At 39.6% G+C, this 14,988-nt stretch overlaps 1 protein-coding gene across 1 annotated transcript in view; it reads left to right on the top strand.

The window, feature by feature from the left end:
• Positions 1 to 14,343, top strand: part of GCKR (glucokinase regulator) — a 678,315-nt gene extending 663,972 nt beyond the window's left edge. The window contains exon 19 of the mRNA XM_044062788.1: positions 12,728 to 14,343. Coding sequence (XP_043918723.1) covers positions 12,728 to 12,892 — 165 coding nt within the window. The 3' untranslated portion in view covers positions 12,893 to 14,343. The remainder of the gene's footprint in view (positions 1 to 12,727) is intronic.
• The last annotated feature ends 645 nt before the right edge of the window (positions 14,344 to 14,988 follow it).

The following is a 14,988-nucleotide window of genomic DNA, read 5'->3' as shown; positions in this document are numbered from 1 at the left end:
GTAGTCTGTATGAAACAGAATAAAGTGACAGTGACTTCAGACAATACACATAGGACAGGTGCTGAAGACTTTGAATTTTCCTTGTGAGGAACCTTTGTGGTTTATTCTAGGTGCTCAAAAAGGTACATACCAAAAGGGGCATTGTACTCAATTATTGGCCTGATGAGGGAAAAGTACAGGGAGGTTATAACTTCATTTTTCTAGAGGCAATGCCCGTACTTATAAGATGAGCAATATACAATGCCCTTCTTATTACTGTGAAGACACAGTGATCAAAGGTAAGATTGCTGTCAGCCTGTATGCCCAGGTCTCTCACCACTGAGTGCATATTTAGGGTGTTGCTATTGATGTGGTAGTTAGCAGGAACATTGCTCTTACCAAAAGGGATGATAATATATATTTTGCATTGAATTTAAGGCCATGACTTTGGCACAAATCATTGGTTTGTGTAAGACCCTCTTGTAGGATGTTGACATCATTTGGAGATTCTATGACCACTCCCAGTTTTCAGTCATCAACAAACTTTGTTAGCCACAGACCTTTATTTTTTGCTTGTACTTCAGAGAAATAGATTCCAAACAATAGAGGTCCCAGGACTGATCCCTGTCGAACACCATTTGTTATAGGTCTGCTGTTGGAGGTGGATTCCCCTATTTTGACTATATGGGTTCTATCAGTGAGCCAGTTAGCAACCCATCTAATGATATAAGGGTTCATACCTAGCTGGGTGAGATTGTCAATGATGCCTGAGTGGGAGATAGTGTCAAAAGCCTTGGCTAAGTCCATGTAGGCTTATGCACAGTTTTCCCCTTGTCCAGGGCTCTAGTGACCATCTCAAAGATGTCCACCAGGTTTAACAGGCATGATCTCCCTTTGACAAATCCAAACTGTGTAAGGTCAAATGTTTGGAGACTATATCTTTGTTGATAAGGTCCATGATGATTCGCTCCATGGCCTTGCAGATAAAGCTAGTCAGGCTAATAGGCCTATAGTTCTCGGGGTAAGTAGAAGCACCATCTTTCTGCAATGGAATAACTGTGGCCATTTTCCATTCAGCTGGTACAAAGCCGGTGCTTAGACTATGATTGAAAGAGTACCCAGTGGTGTTGCTAATTCTTGTTTGAGCCTGTATAGGATGCTGCCTGGGATGTTATCAGGTCCCATAGATGCTGTGTTTTTAGGCTTAGGGCATTTATGACATGCTCTTCAGAGATGCAAGGTAGGGGATAGGTGGTAGGGATATAATGGGGTATGTGTGGCCAGGAGAGGGCTGTGAAATTTTCAGAGAACCTGTTGGCCAACAGGTTAGCTACGTCTGCAGGCTCAGTATATGTGGTATCATTAGCTACCAGTTCGGCACAAATCTGGGCCTTTCCTTTTAGGTTACGGATGTAACTAAAGAACACCTTATGGTTGTTCTTAGTTGAAGAAGCTAATTTGGATTCATAGTTTGCTTTGGAGGACTTCACAAGAAGTCTTATTTGCTTGTTTAAGCTGAGCACCGAGGGTTTCCAGTTTAGGGCTCGCTCCCTGTTACTCTTTGACAGCAATTTCTTCCTCTTATTGTAAAGGCTGTTAATGGGAGTTGTCCACCAGGCAGGTTTCCTTTTCCTTGAAGAGCTTGTTTTGGTCCTATCAGGTACAGACTAGTCAATGCAGTTATACAGGTGTTTGCATAAAGCATTGATATAGAACTTGGCATAGTTGCCAATTCCATCTGAAGGGGGTGGTGCAGAGAAGCTATTTATACCATCCTGTAACAGGTTATAATCCACTTGGGAGAAGTTTTTTAGTTTGGTTGCTGCTGGGGGATGGGGCATCAGGTCTGGTAGTTACTTTGAATGAGACTAATTTGTGATCAGATCTCACCAGGGAAGACCTCACAGTGAGGGTACTACAGTGGTTCCCCATATTGGTAAGCGATAAATCCAGGATGATGACAGCTGGTCCAGGGCATTGGATTTAACGAAGATAAGAAACCTTTGGGCAAGTGAGTTTGAGCATGAGTAATTTACCTAGTCGATATTACGCAAAATCATGGTGTTCAGCTGTATCTTGATAGAGTCAAGTAAATCCAAATAGGCAGAGTGGGTGTCCTGATTCATGGATGGGGTCCTGTAGCTGGCAATGACTTGAACAGGTGTCCTACCAGCAGTTAATAGGACCTGAAGTATCTCCTCGGAATCATGCTTTCGAACAAGTCTGGAGGTGTATTTATCTTTAATGAATATTTATACACCTCCTCCTTTAGCTTTCACACCTTCAGTTTGTGGTCTGAATGTGTGGAAGGAGGTGTAACGCAGTATGGCTGGGGTGCTCTCCACAGCCTTGAGCCAGGTCTCTGTGACTGCACAAATGTCTGCTTCATCCAAGGAGAGGACTGCTTCCAGTGAGTGCAGTTTGATGTTAAGACACCTAGGGTTTAGCAGCATAACCTTGAGGTTGCTTTTAGGTGTTATTATTGTTATTATTTAGTCATTTATTTGAATCCAGCTGTTAGTGACCTCAAAAGACTTTAGCAGGCTAGGTCTATTTGTCATTAATTATCACAAATTTATATTTATTATCAATAATGCTGTCTGTGCACCTTAACCTCTGTCACCCAGTTTTTCTTTTGCCTTTGATCTCCTACAACATTAGTATGTTCTTGAGTGAATCCTATTTTTGTATTAAATTTCCAAAGTATATGAAGTTTAATTTTACTATCAGGCCTTCCAATAAACAATCTGAATATATTTCCTTAAATAGTGACTGATTTGACCTTGTAGTCCACATAATTTATAAAAAATTTTCCATCACAGCTCAAAATCATAGATTTTATGGTGCACAGCTTTATGTATACTCCAATTGTCACAGCCAAATGTTAATACTGGAAGAGTCACAGCTTTAACTATACAGAGACATGTTAGTAAAGTAACATCTTTGCTCTTTAAAATTATTCCAGTTTTTTCACAGCTTTCTTTTCAAAAAAAAAAAAAAAAAACTGATATTTTCATTTCATGGCTACATCGCAATCTGCAGGGACTTTTAAGTCCAGGAAAATAAATTACATCACTTTCCTTACTTCTTCCCCCTTCTATTTATAAAGAACTAATACAAGACTAAGTGACATATTTTTGTGTTGCACAACTGGCAACAAACCTTTTGCACCTACTGCATTGACATTGATTGACAAGCTTTTCAAGTCTTCCTCATTTTCAGCCATTAGTGTGGTATCATTATTTTTTGATGACCTGTCATCATCTTGTGTCTACCCATCCAGTCAGATAGTAATGTAGCTGCACACTTTTCTTTGTTCAATATCTTTCTGGGTGTGTTGCATCACCCCAGGTTCAACCTTAGGATCTGTGCCTCAGCTGCAGTCTTTTGCATACGACTCCTTGTTGCCAAACTACATAAATCAGATTGCATTATTAGGACTCCGTGGCATGCAAATAATATCCAAAATGTTGTGCATTACTTGCTGTCATCTAGTTTATAATACAGCGGTTCAGTGATGCTTTTCGATTTCAAGTTTCTAATTGATCACAATACAACGCCATGCCATACTACTCTAAAGGGCAGTGATTTCATTTATTGTATTCGTGCGGCACTAAACATTACTTTTATTCATTTTATTTATTTGTACATTTGTTAGCTGACTAAGTATACTGGTCCATGGACTCCTTACATGCACAACGTTAACCAAGAAAAACGCATCAAACATTATTGTGCTAAACAGTAATACAATTACACAGAGGACTTAAGACACAGAATACATCTACACAGTGGTAGGTAACTGTTAAACATGGTACAGGAAACATATCTAAAATAAAAGCATATGCACAGTGGTAGATTAGTGTTAAGTATGGTACAGTAACTGTATTACAAATAAAATCATAACTTGAGTTGTTGCTGAGATATTGTAAGTCGTTTACAAAATATTACAAATGTAATAGTTCCTGTGTTTATAACTTATAACACTTAGTTTAACACTTAGAACCTAAAGAATACTACTACTATAAAATTGTTTGTGCTGAAGAGTTTGTCATTTATACTTCTTTCATAATTCCAGACATATAAACATTTGTTTGAAATGTGAGGATATATTTTCATTCTCTCAAAAGGCTTAGACTCCACCCATTGGAAGTTACACTGCAAACATCCTAAGCTCCAGTGGAGTGAATGAGTTAAATAAATGTACAATTGAATCACCAGTGAGTATATAACAGAATGCTAATAACATTATTAGTATCGTTAAAGGTTTTGGTGCAATTTGGAGAGTGAAGACAGGGTGATAAAATACAGAAAATGAGGAGGTGGGTACTTGATCTAGGTAGGAGGAACTGTGTCAATAAGAAATGGGAGAGTTAATTGGTAAGGGGGTTGAGTGAAAAAATCTTAGTGTGCTATTATATTCGCAGTTGTTGTTTGTCTTTTCCTGGTTAGGGGTCACCACAGTGAAACTCCGGTCCGCTAATGATTGGCAGTAGATTTTTTTTTTATGGTGCCGAGTTGCCAGACCGACACCCAACCTTCAGTGAAGGCACGCCCATTCACGCATGTCTTTTGGAGGCCACTCGACCATGGGGAGGACATGCAGACTCCCCACAGATGGCACTCCAGCCGTGAATCAAACAGGAGAAACTCTTGCTGTGAGGCAACAACGCTACCACTGTACCACCGCGGCTGCTTGTGCTATTATTATATTCGCAGTCTGTACAAATAATGTTGAAATGCCTCAGATTAAGATTGGCTATGCAGTAGTTTATGCATATTATAATGGGAGTTTAATTATTATCTTTTATGGTCAAAGCAGTGGCGTTTGAAGTTCTTAGCACTGTTTTTCAATGATTTGCAAAAGTTGCCTAGTCTGTTGAAACTTGGTATGTCATTTTTTTTATTCCATTTTGTGACTGCTAATTTAACAAAAGATAGGCTAATGGTCCTAAGGCCCTTACAAGCCTAGCTAAGTTCTGCAACTTTACATTATGCTACGTGACATGAAGCAACATTTCTCATAAATCTTAGCCTCTATGTCTTGGTCTTGAATAAATGCTCTTATTTTCTTGATTTAATCACATTGTAACAGCAAGACAAACTTAATTATTTTTTATGCTTGTTAAAAGGTTTTTTTTCAAGGAATCTTATGTAATGTATTACAAAGGAAATGTCATAACCTTTTCTTTAAATGAAGAATTAAAGTAATATACCAAGCCTAATAAACATCATGTATCTCCACTTACACTGGTCTTTGGGAGGGCATTCCGCTACTCCTCCCATATCTAAATGTTTTTGAATGGGGAAATGCTGAATTCCTGACACATGCATTACACTTTCTTAAGTTTTGTATAATAATGTGCTCCTTAGTGTGTTAAAATCACTAAATAAATCAGTTGAACAGACAAAACCCATTGAAATGTCCATGGGAATGCTAAAATTACTTGTTTCAGTGTTAAAAATCACAAAATATGTCACCTGTATAGGCATTTTACCTTCAATTGCAGTGTCCAAATTTATTAGCATTTTTTCTGTTGCCAACTGCCATATTTCCGTTTTGTACATTTACTAGAACATAATGAACATTTATTTGTTTTTTTTTTGTTGTTCTGCAGCAGATAGTTTCTGATAGTCAAAAGAGGGTGTTACCAGAACACCTAGAATTGTGTGAACTAAGATGGCAATTAAAGCTAAATGCATCTCAGTACCCTGGCCTGAATGAATATACTAGTATATGTTGTTTATTAAAGCTCAGACACATTGAGAGTTAATGTTTTTTAATTGTTTTATTGTTTTTCTAACTATGATTGGTTGAGCATGTGTTTCAATGATATTTAAACCTGGCCTATGAAGATGTTTTTTCTTCTGAAAAACTCCTATGTAATATTATGAGGGACAAAAGCCCTTAAAGTTTATTGTGGTTGTATCCAATAAGGTCCTGTCCTTGGCTGCATTTTGTCTCTTTGGAGTCATATTTTGTGATTCTGGTTCCTTAGTCATAAATTTTTCTTGTGATATAAATAGGACATGTTGGAGAGACAGATATGTTTATCAGAGAATTCCCATTCTCTGGAATAGGATCCCCATCCATGTGAAGCAGAGTTCTTTCCTATCTCTACTTAAAAGCAACTTGGACAAATGGCCGAGTAATAAGATTCACACATGGTCTAGTGCCTATGACTAATGAACACAGGCAGTCAATAAATCACACCCTATATAAATCAAATTTGTGGATCACATTTGGACTGCACAGCTTGACTAGCCCTAATGGTCGTTAACCTAGCATACACCTATGAACCTATGAAGCTTCAGTTCTACTGCTGCTTTTAGAGGTAAAAGAGTTTGGAGTGGAGTTGGGTTGAGAACAACTGATTGACTGCTAATTGGGTCAGGAGAACTCAGAAGGAGTTGTTAATAAGAAAAAATGTGTCCTTCCACTGTACTTCAATTGTCATAGCATAAGCAGGTTTACAGGAGGCAGGGCACACAGCATTGTTGACATCATTTTGTGATCCTGTGTATTCTATGGCTGTAATTAACTTACCAAACATTTCTCATTTCTCTGTGACACATGGATGGGGGGGGGGGATGCTAAGGCTCTGAAGATCATAGAGTCATAGGAGATTACTAGGCTATCCACCCAGAAGTCATTTTAATCCTAGCAGTTTCATCCCAATGTAATACCATGAAAATACTAGTCAATACCTAAGACTGGATTTAGTGATGACTGTCCATGAATTTATGGTGCCCCATCCACTCATCCAGGTTCCTCTTGAACAGTGTCATACAGGTGCTCTGTTTCACATGAATTGGTAACTTCTTCCAAAGATGCAGCAGTTGCTGGGAAACAAATCTGTCCCTCCAGCATGTCCTATTTAAGTCGCAGGCCATATTCAGGTCCCTGGAATGGGTAGCCATAGTCCCATTTGATTTACTGACATGCAGCAAGTTCATTATGTTTGGGTCTTAGATTGCACTGCAGGTCAGGCATAAGTCTCCCCGAAGAAGTCTATATGATACGGAGTATAGTGACAGGGGCTTTAGTCAGTTTGTAATCTTCTTTTTTAGAAACCTTTGAGGTCTCTCCAGTTGCTGCAGGTGCTTTGTATGGTACATGTTGAATGGGGCATTATACTCAATTATGGGCTGGATTGGTGCAGAATATAGAGGTGTTATAACATTTTTTGCTCTCAAGGTGATGTGTTATGAGCACAGTGATTGACCTTAAATGTCCTATAGGTACAGCAATAGGTAATGTTGCACTGAAACACTTAAGGGGACAGACAGGGTACAGCGGAATAAAGTTGTACATTTGATACTGTGGAGATGAAGATGACAGGGAGTGGGGTCTCCTGACAAAGTCACCACTAACTAACATGGAAGAGTTCCTGACATTAACAACTACTATACGGTAGCAAAACAAGAAAACACAAAACAACCATCACAGACTCAAAGCAGCAAATGTATTCACCTTAGTGCCTCAGCATAAAAGCCTTCAAAGAGTACAAACACTTAAAAAAACAAGTGCCTTAAATAGCATCATTCATTAGGAAGCTGCAACAATACAGGTGTAACCATTTTAAATATTTAATCATGTACTTCCAGTTACATTTCCTATTTAACCCTAGTGGTACCTGGGTCTTATATTTCAATATAAACAAAGTTTCTTTATATAATAGTTTGTCTTTAATATCTACTTTTTCTCCCATACTAACATTCACATGTTCTAAAACACAACTTTTTAAAAAATCGGGAGTACTGTTATGAAACTGTTAAAGTGCATTCCTAAAGGGCTTTGTAATCTTTCATTTCTGGTATCTCTTATAGTTTCTTGAAATCAAACGTTAAAAGCCCTTTGACTCACCCCTACATAAAACAATTGTCATGAACATTTTAATACATATATAATACCTTCCGTATTACATGAAGATTAATTTTTAAGATACAAATTTACACAATTAATCTCAGAAAACTTGTTTACTATATATTTACATATAGAACATCTATCACATTTAAAAGGACCTGTCCTGGGAGAAATATAATCATAATATGTATTATTCGGTGGTATACATCTACTGTGTACTGCCATTTCTGCTAAGTTGCATCCCCTCTTATAGGATATACATGAGAATGTATTCATTAAGCTACCCAAATCTTTATTCTTAGATAAACTAGGCCAATAATATTTTAATAAATCACTTAATTGTTCACTCGGTGTATTATATACTGTTACAAAATAAATGTCTTTGTCTTTCTTCCTATTTCTCCTAAAATTATGGTCCCCCAACAGATGCCTATTGGCTTGCTGTCTATGGGAGTTCCTGACATCTCTGTGTGGGGGGGAATGTGACAACTTCCTCTTACCCAGGTCAGGACTGAGCTACTCAGGTATCAGTGGGTGATGCTCCAGGTGAGTGTTACCTTATATACAAACACACATATCTAGAATCTATATCTATAAAGTGTGTGTGTATGTGTGTGTGATTGTATTGATACCTACCATACTGAGTATGGTCATTTTTTTCTTAAAGACATGTTGAGACTTTATCTATGATATCAATTTGCAGAATGTTTGAGGCCTATAGATTTTGCATACCATTCTGTTTTATAGCTGTAAACTCAGTGGGATGTGGGTGTGTGATGAGGTAGCATTGATACACTTTGATATGTCTGAATACTTTAACAGGTATTATTGTCCTTCATCATGAACGCTAGAATGCCTGATGTCAAGGAAATGTCTGTGCATGTTTATGATGTCTGGCACGGTCTGCAGTCATGTTGACACTATTATGCATGAGTAATATGGTGGGCATATCACCTCCCCCTTCCTGGAATACTGTTTTAGTGTTTGTGCAAACCACCTTACACTCTCAAGATCCCACCATAGGACAGGGTATGGTGAACACAGTAGCAAAGAGGGCACCCACTCACCCTGTGGCCCAAACACTGGTAGTTACTAGCTGCTCCCATGAGCATGAGGGGGGAAGATGATGTTAACATAATGGTGACTGCTAGTGCCTTGGTTCTTGTTGCACACCTGAGCTGAGTGTTTCCATGACCACCACACAGTGAATGTGCAACGCCATTGTACAGTTGAAGGCTAATGCCATCACAGTCATTGCAAAGTTGATTGCTGTATACATCATCCACCTGATGACATTAAAGAGGGTTTTGCCCTCTTATGCCCATTTTTGAAAGGTATTATGGGGATTCTATCACCAAAGTGTACTGTGTGGCCACACACCGTGGACATCACTCTTCTCATCATCAGTCCTCATCCACATCTGGTGAGAAGGTCTACCATGGTATAGGCAGGAGATAGGCTAGTACCATGTCTTCCACCATGGATGTGGATGGATTGCATGTGCTAAATCCACATGTGGCATGTCCTGCCGCTTTTACATTCATTGAGTATTCCATCATTATAGCAGCTGTGGAGCATGCTACTAATGTTTCACAGAGAGGGGACCCTTAGATGGAAACCTCCTGAGGGGGTGACCTGGAACTGTCCAGAGACTAATAGACAATGCAGCATAATATGCATGAGCTGTGTCCAGGCATGCATACTCCTCACACACACACACAAACACACACACACACACGCACACACACACACACACACACACACACACACACACACACACACACACAAAAAACTACCAACAACAATTACCTTTGCCCAGGTACACCGGGTTCCTGTTGCTTCAACGAAAATCCACATCCCCAACGACCGGATTGCCAAGACAAGATCGCTGACACCGTACATCCCCGACAGTGGTGAGTAGTGTAGAATGGGATGTATTCCCATTCCCACAATATGGTGCGATCTTGAAGTTGGTATATTTAAGTAGGGGGGTGGAGTGGTTGCAGGGGGCTTGCCCCCTCTATACAGGTATTTGTTTATATTTTAGGTGTATTACAGACACGGGAATAGGTTCCGTGCCATAATACATAGACTTAACTTAGTCGGGGATGTGTGGTGTTGGCGATCTCGTCTCAGTGATCTGGTCATCGAGGATGTGGGTTTTCGTCAATGTAACATGGATCTGGTGCACCACATCAGAGACTACACCCCCCCCCCCTCCACAGCCGACCAGACTTCTAGTCACAACACTCAGCCAGGCATCACACACAGACCTGCCCACATCCCCAACAATCCCAATTGAAAATATTGTCACTGTGGCCCTCCCCACTTGTGCAGCTTGTACATATGATGACAGCTCTGCCCTGCCCTGAGCACTGTGGTACTGGGAAGCCTGAGTCGGATGCACAGTGGGGTTATTCCATACATGGTACAGCATAGCCTAATGATAATATTGCATGCAGCATTATTCATTTTTGTTATATCACCCACATTTGTGAACATAATACTGTCTATTAAGTCCCATGGTATAAAGTGTCAACTTTCACCTTTTATGGTCATCCCTTGCAGCTGAATCCTCCACAGGCTGTTTACAGACACCTCTTCCTCTGCAGACTGTAGCGCTCCTCTTACCCAAAGTCACTTCCCTGCTGTGTTTGTTTGTACATCAGCATGTTGTGTAGCACTTCACAGAGAACAAATAACTTACTACATGGTTTTGGATTGTAGTACAGGGTGCCATCAGAGATATATAATCGTAGCCTTTGACCAATCTAAACACACATTCAGCAGCGTTTCAGGTCTATGACAGTGCAATGTTATATGCTTTCTCTGCCATGGTCTATGGGTTTCTTGTCAGTGTCATTCATCCTGGCTCCATGGCATTGTGATATTTCCAATATGATGCCCCTGTGGCAAATTACTTGGGAAAAATTGCTGTTATAAGGTAGGATGTGTGCAACATGTAGGAACTGTGCATACCTCCTGGGTAGTGCAGTCACATATTGTATATTATTCCTTGTGCATTGAAGGCCACCAGGCAGGTGACAGAGTAGAATCCCTTATGGGTTATATACCATTGTCCTTGTGTCACAGGTAGGACCTTGATGGCATCTGGGTGCTGCCATTGACTTCCAGTACCTTTGGGGAATGGATTTCTTCATAAAGGGCCTACACTGTGCTGCTTTTCTTCTCTATGGTGTATGGGAATCACATATTCTCCTCCATACTGTGTCATGGCATCAAGGCATCAAGGATTTGGTATAGTATCCATGAGGCAGATGCCTGGGATAAACCCACTGTGTCCCCTAATGTTCACTGGAAGGTACCTGTAGTCATTATTATCATAGCTACACATACTTTGGTATCCAGTGGAATGAGTATTCCACTCATCCCACAAGCCTACGCCAACCTCTTCATGGTATTTCTGTCTACATGGTAACAGCACCCTATTTCTGTGTCTTGGAGGTGATAAAATGTTAGGCATGGTTGGATTCTTCTGTTTTGGTGCTGGTGAGAATGTGCACTTCATTTTCATCTGGCTTTGAGAACTACATTGTACATGTACATCTGTGCTAAATCTAATGCTGTCTGTTACATAATTTCATGGTCTTGGTTTCTGTTAAGCAGGACTGTATGGCAAATGGTTACCATGGCAGGTGTGCACTGTCTTACAATTTTTGTACATTTCTGAACCAACTCTCCATATCGTTTATTCTCATTTCCATTCACAATCAAACTTTTATTAAAATGTTGCAGCAATAACACTGAAAGACATTTGAAGGGTACCAAAATTCAAAAGACAACTGTGTAAGGCATTTGCTAGCAGCTTGGGAATCCCAATGGGCACACGTGTCTCATTTCAGGAGCAGCCTAGGAGCAATATCTGGTAAAGTCACTAGGTCAGATTAATACACTATAGAAATGAAGGTTGAGAGAATCAAACCTTGCACTACATGAAGCAAATCATTCATCTGGCATGTTCAGTATGTAAAAATCAAAGTACTAGCTTATGGCTTATATCCCAGTGGTATCCAGGTTTTCCAGAATTCTTTCAGCAGTGATATCATCAAAACTGCCATTTTCACATGTTCTCATTTCTAGGCAGAAATAACAGGCATTGCAGTGATAAGGTCTATGGTAGAGTGCTTTGCTCTTCAGCTCATTTCCCAGATGGAGTGCCTTCTGTGTTGAGTCTGCATACATATCCCTGTGTCTATGTGTTTTTTACAAGATGCTCAGTCCAAGCTTCCTTCTAATCCCAAAGACATTGTTCTACATTCCAAAGACATTCCATTAGTTAATTAGCCATCTCTCAAATTATGTGTTGGACTGTGTGTGTGTGTGTGTGTGTGTGTGTGTGTGTGTGTGTGTGTGTGTGTGTGTGTGTGTCTGCGTGTGTGTGTGTCTGCGTGTGTGTGTGCACGTGTGTGTGTGCATGTGTGTGCTCATGTGTGTGTGTGTGTGTGTGTGTGTGTGTGTGTGTGTGTGTGTGTGTGTGTGTGTGTGTGTGTGCATGTGTGTCTGTGTGTATGTATATGCATGTGTGTGACAACTTGGTGCATCATTAAGTATTCATTCCGTTGCCCTGAGTGCACTGAATGCAGGGATGGGCTCCATCTTCTTTGTAACTCTGAAGTGGATTAAGCAGATTATTGGAGAATGAGTGAATGAATGGTTGATGAGCTGTGACTGGACAAATAGCAGTCAATAAACTACAGGAATCACATTCTGAATTAGGATAATAATATAAGCAAATGAACAAGATGTAAACTGATATAGGAAATAAAATATGCAGTTTTTGGAAAACCTGTAAAGATTACTTGCAAGTCTCTGTGTCACTATAATGGATGTAGTTAACTGTTTACTTGTGTTATTTTCTTTCAGGTTGTACCTACAGCAGTAGTGGCGCTTTCACGCAACTGCTCAATAAAGGAAGCTAGAAATCGCCTAGATTGCTTTCCTATAATTCGAGAAGCCATTGAAGCAATATTGAGTTCCCCAGGGCGCAAACGTTCAGCACACCAAATTGACGTTGCAACAGCAGATTAATACTCAATCATATTATGAACATTGTGACAGTGCATCCTTCTCCCCTTTTCTTTCTTTGCGTATCTTTCCTCTGAGCATTATACCTTTTCTCAACCCATCTCTCATTTTCTAATTTCTTTTCATCTTACCTCTTCTCTTGTCTACTCTCCTCTACTTGCCTCATTTCACTTCACCTTTCCTCATTTCACATCTTAGCTCATCCCTGTTCTCATCTCTTTTCATTTCTTATCTCCTGTCCTCACCTATTATCTCCTAGCCTCTCATCTCCTGACCTATCTGTGTTATTTATGACTGCTTCAATCAAGGGTCAGCTTGCTTATATAGACAATGATTTACTCAAAAGCATATACTGTAATATGCTTGGTAAATATAGTAACTTGGAATGTTGAGTGGAAACCAATGGGTGTGGATAAGCTGTGAGGTAAAACAATGGGTGTGGATAAGCTGTGAGGTATACAGTCTCTGCAGTGTTCACTGTCTACTGGAAGATGACTAAACTTAATGAAGAAAGTGGAGGTGACTTGTTCAGCTATGTGACATCAAACTACAGTGACAGTGGAAGATATGTGGGATGGTTAGTACCTGACTGCCACATAACAGGAGGGTTACTATTTTCAGAAGGGTTTTACTGGATCTTAATAAATGGAGAGGAAAAGAGGCAGACTGGATGAAGTAAGCAGAGTTTACAGGAAAATAACGAGTTAATATTTGCTGTAAGCAAAAATATGCAGTGTTATAAGCTTCAAGGAATGAGACAGCAAGAGAGAGCAAGAGATAGAGTAAATATAAGAGAGCGAGAGAGAGTGGGAGAAAGGGGAGACAATGTGTTACACGGAACACGAGATAACCTGAAAGACAACAACAGACAGGATGGATATCTGCAACAGTCACAAGCAGTATGGACAGCACTTCAGAGTATGAAAGAAAAAGTAATAAACTATGTGGTCAATCCATAATAGCTGCAACAATGACAAAACTATTATATGAAAGAAACAAAATAGATATTGTGGGTCAGGTAAAATCGAAAGTTGTTTAATAAACTCTTGGAGTGGTAGTAAAATGAAGGAAAAAGAAAATCTGCTAAGGCATGGTACTGAGATGTAAAATATTCTAACAGTGAAAGGTCGTGGCCTTGTGCAGTTTGGTTATGAAATGGATGATATTCTGGTAGGATCACAATCACATGTGTGTGCAGAATGAGTTTGCTCTTCTTTTCCTTCCTCTCTGGTACATGCTCTCTCCTATTTCTATTCTTAAAAAGGGGACTAAACCCCACGTTTTACCCATGTAGTAAAAATCACAAAAGCGCCTGAGGATCACATTAAGGAAAACTTCCCAGGAAGCGGTGCTACTTGAAACGATGCCCAGCACAAATATTCTTTTAGACAATGCTTTTCCTTACAAAAACACTATTGAAGAAATGTCATAAAGTATTCTGATTTATGATCAAATGACTGGTACACTTATTAGGAATTTATGCATGATTGGTGCCAAGTTTCTACAGTTCACAATTTCCATTTTAATTTGAAAAGCATTTGAGGGCAGTGCATGCTATCTTGTAGGAGTGTATACACAACAGACAATGGGTCAGGGATACAACTGTGGCTATATTGACATATTTTTGATTTTCTTAGTCCAACAAATTACTAGTTAGCTGAATAAGGGTGTCAATGGCAGAGCTTCTCATTGCAGACAGCATATGTTTCAATATTCTTATTTTAAAAGGCGGCAAAGTACAAATGATCTACAACTTACATACAGCAGTACGTGGCTAATAGATCATTTATCTCTGGGGTAACATTTACTTACAGGTATAGGGTACACACGCACGGAAGTGGTGGCTTATGTGTGAGGAACAAAGTTGTGAAGAGAAGTACACAGAAGACTAAAATGTATAGTGGAAATATCTGGTGTTTGCAAAGACGTTTGCAAAAGTAATAGAAAGCCCAGCTGAGTGCTGTTAGGGAATTCTGGCCTGTCTGGCATGTAACACTCTATACTAAGTACCTCAGATTCAAGGCAGGAAATAACATCAGAAATCATCCCTGAGGTGTACTGTTCAAGGAAACCTACTACCTCAGTATATAAAGTATACT

This window comes from Protopterus annectens, chromosome 2.part1, assembly GCF_019279795.1.
Source record: "Protopterus annectens isolate FY-2018-M chromosome 2.part1, PAN1.0, whole genome shotgun sequence".
Classification (NCBI taxonomy): Eukaryota; Metazoa; Chordata; order Ceratodontiformes; family Protopteridae; genus Protopterus; species Protopterus annectens.
Note: the sequence above shows the minus strand (reverse complement) of the source record. Positions and strands in the feature narration are given on the sequence as shown.